The sequence below is a fragment of the Gastrolobium bilobum genome, unplaced genomic scaffold (assembly GCF_033153095.1).
Source record: "Gastrolobium bilobum isolate Gb01-03AN ecotype WA unplaced genomic scaffold, APGP_CSIRO_Gbil_v1 utg64567, whole genome shotgun sequence".
Taxonomy (NCBI): Eukaryota; Viridiplantae; Streptophyta; class Magnoliopsida; order Fabales; family Fabaceae; genus Gastrolobium; species Gastrolobium bilobum.
Window position 1 is genome coordinate 15,358 of NW_026897026.1, and position 2,253 is coordinate 17,610.

General features: G+C 36.1%; 1 protein-coding gene across 1 annotated transcript; it reads left to right on the plus strand.

The window, feature by feature from the left end:
* The first annotated feature begins 373 nt into the window (after window positions 1–373).
* On the plus strand, window positions 374–1,850 carry LOC133303523 (protein BREVIS RADIX-like). Its single transcript, XM_061503440.1, has 5 exons — window positions 374–439; window positions 573–907; window positions 1,147–1,222; window positions 1,411–1,571; window positions 1,772–1,850. The coding sequence occupies exons 1-5, from the start codon at window positions 374–376 to the stop codon at window positions 1,848–1,850; spliced, it is 717 nt and encodes a 238-aa protein (XP_061359424.1).
* The last annotated feature ends 403 nt before the right edge of the window (window positions 1,851–2,253 follow it).

A 2,253-nucleotide genomic window follows, 5' to 3' on the forward strand; every position in this document is an offset into this window, starting at 1 on the left:
GCACCAGAATCCAAAATCCATGAGGTTTTAAAATCAGTGCAAGAAGCAAGAAGAGATATAGAACGTGTGCTCTTACCAGATAAGATCGAAGAACTATCATACTCGGCCATTCTTTAACAAAAAAAGTTAACAACCAGCGATAAAATCAACCAAACAGAATATCAAATGACCTCTGATCAGAAAAATGTTTCTAAATTGTATGTATAATATGTCCTAACTATTTCGAACCAAATATTTCTAAATTGTGTGAAAAATTGGACAAGTAATATTTGGATAGAAATTACTGGAGATTTCTAAAAATAGAAAATTCTTTCCATTGGGGGTACATAGTTGATAGTAGGATATATACATATATAGACTTTCACGTTCAAGGATGTTGTTGTCATCCACTTGCATGTATTCTCTACCAAGTACATTCTCCACTAGCCCAGCTGTAAAGGTATTGTATGATGCTTTAAAAATGACCTAAGCCTGAAACCGTAAGACTCCATGGTATGTATTAATTGTATGGTACATGATTAAGACTTTTAAATGCATTGATGCTAATTTGAATTTTTATTCTGCATATGCAGATTAAGGATCTGGTGCTGAAGCTTTCAGGGAAGAAAATCAAAGATGGCAACCCCAAGAGCATCAAGTATGACACCGTTTCTGAAGAGGTTACATACGGCTACATTGGTGGTGGAAGCGCAAGTTCAACCCCTGCTTTGGACTACAGAAACCCCAATCAATCCCCAATTGGTAACACCACCCCTGGAGGGCGTCAACCTCAACCACCAGCTGGTAGTGTAGTGATGGTGGACATGACTGGATCCAACAAGTGGATAGCAAAGATGGAGCCAGATGCTCACATCACCGTTGTGTCTATTCCTACTGGGGGCAATGATCTCAAAAGGATTCGCTTCTGGTATGTATAATATGTCCCAAGTTTTGAAAATATATGTAGTACCTTAGAGACCTTCAAATATATATATATATATGACAATTTTAGTTGTTGAAAAAAAAATTAATTATCATGTAGTAATAAAGACTTACAATACTTGTTATTCAAAAAAAAAAGACTTATAGTACTTGGCATTTAAATTTGAAGCCGAGACATGTTTAAAAGCCGCGAGCCCAGAGGTTGTGGGCTGAGAATTACGACAGGATCAGGGAGCTTCAGAATATCCAGAATTTAAATCAACATGTTTTCAACACTCCTGCAAGGTCGGATGATGATGAGGTAATCTACAACTTTTACACACATATGATGTTGTTAAGAGTTAAGACTCTATTTCATCGACCATGTTATTTTTCATGATACTTCAATTCATGTTTATCACTATATCGTGAGAAGAGGTTGACATCAATAAGAGCTCTCTATTGGATTCTCTAGATTCATTCATGTACATTACTATTGCCTTTGAACAGAACTCGGGAGAATCTGAACAAGATATCCCAATGGCTTCAATGCTGAACATGGATTCGACTTCGGGGAATTTCCATGCACCCGCTGGGAATATGGGGTATTTCCATGGTGGGATATCAAGGGCTAACAACCCTACTGACAATGAAATGGATATAAAATGCAGGCAATATAAAATGCATATCAAAAACATGTTCCTTATTGTTTTTTCCTTCACAATTAGATGATCGTAGGAGCATGTTCTTTGGTGAAATTAGGAAATGGTAAAATCCTAGATTGCATGTAACATGTTGCCAAATTTCATTTAAAAATTTATTTAGACGATTAGTGGGTTTTGATTTGACTCTTTGTTAACTCTGTCTGCAGCCGGGAAATTTTTGATGCAGATGCAGCCAAGGATTGGTGGCTGCGCAACAGGGTTCGAGTTCATGCTCAGTATATGTGAAGCCTTGTTGCTGTGAAGAAAAGTGGATGTTCTAAACTGCTGGAATTTTCAACTTTTCTTTCCTAGACATTGTTATCTTCTTCTTCTTGTTGTTCACTCCAGTATATGGAGTGTAGTCTTGGTGATGGTCTCTTAATTTGTTATAGTTGGTACTGTTTCGTAAGTATAAGTTTGTGGTTCTCTATTTACTCCAATTACTCTGGGGTATATTGCTGTTGATTTATCTTTGGTTGAACATTTGGTAAGTTTGGTTATTTAAGACCAACTTGCTATTTTATAATATATATTTTCCTTGTGTGGTTTATCAGCACAAGCTTGTGAAAACCCTATATGTTGATGAATGATACGTAATCTTTTCCCTAAATCCTTAGAGATCCTTCTTAAAACTTAAAAAAATATATTT

What these genes read in the sequence shown, in the direction of transcription:
- LOC133303523 (XM_061503440.1), top strand. Translation starts at nt 374, where the DNA reads ATGTTGTTGTCATCCACTTGCATGTATTCTCTACCAAGTACATTCTCC. An exon ending in CAAGGTCGGATGATGATGAG is followed by an intron (nt 1,223 to 1,410) that starts GTAATCTACAAC and finishes GCCTTTGAACAG; the next exon opens with AACTCGGGAGAATCTGAACA. An exon ending in GAAATGGATATAAAATGCAG is followed by an intron (nt 1,572 to 1,771) that starts GCAATATAAAAT and finishes CTCTGTCTGCAG; the next exon opens with CCGGGAAATTTTTGATGCAG.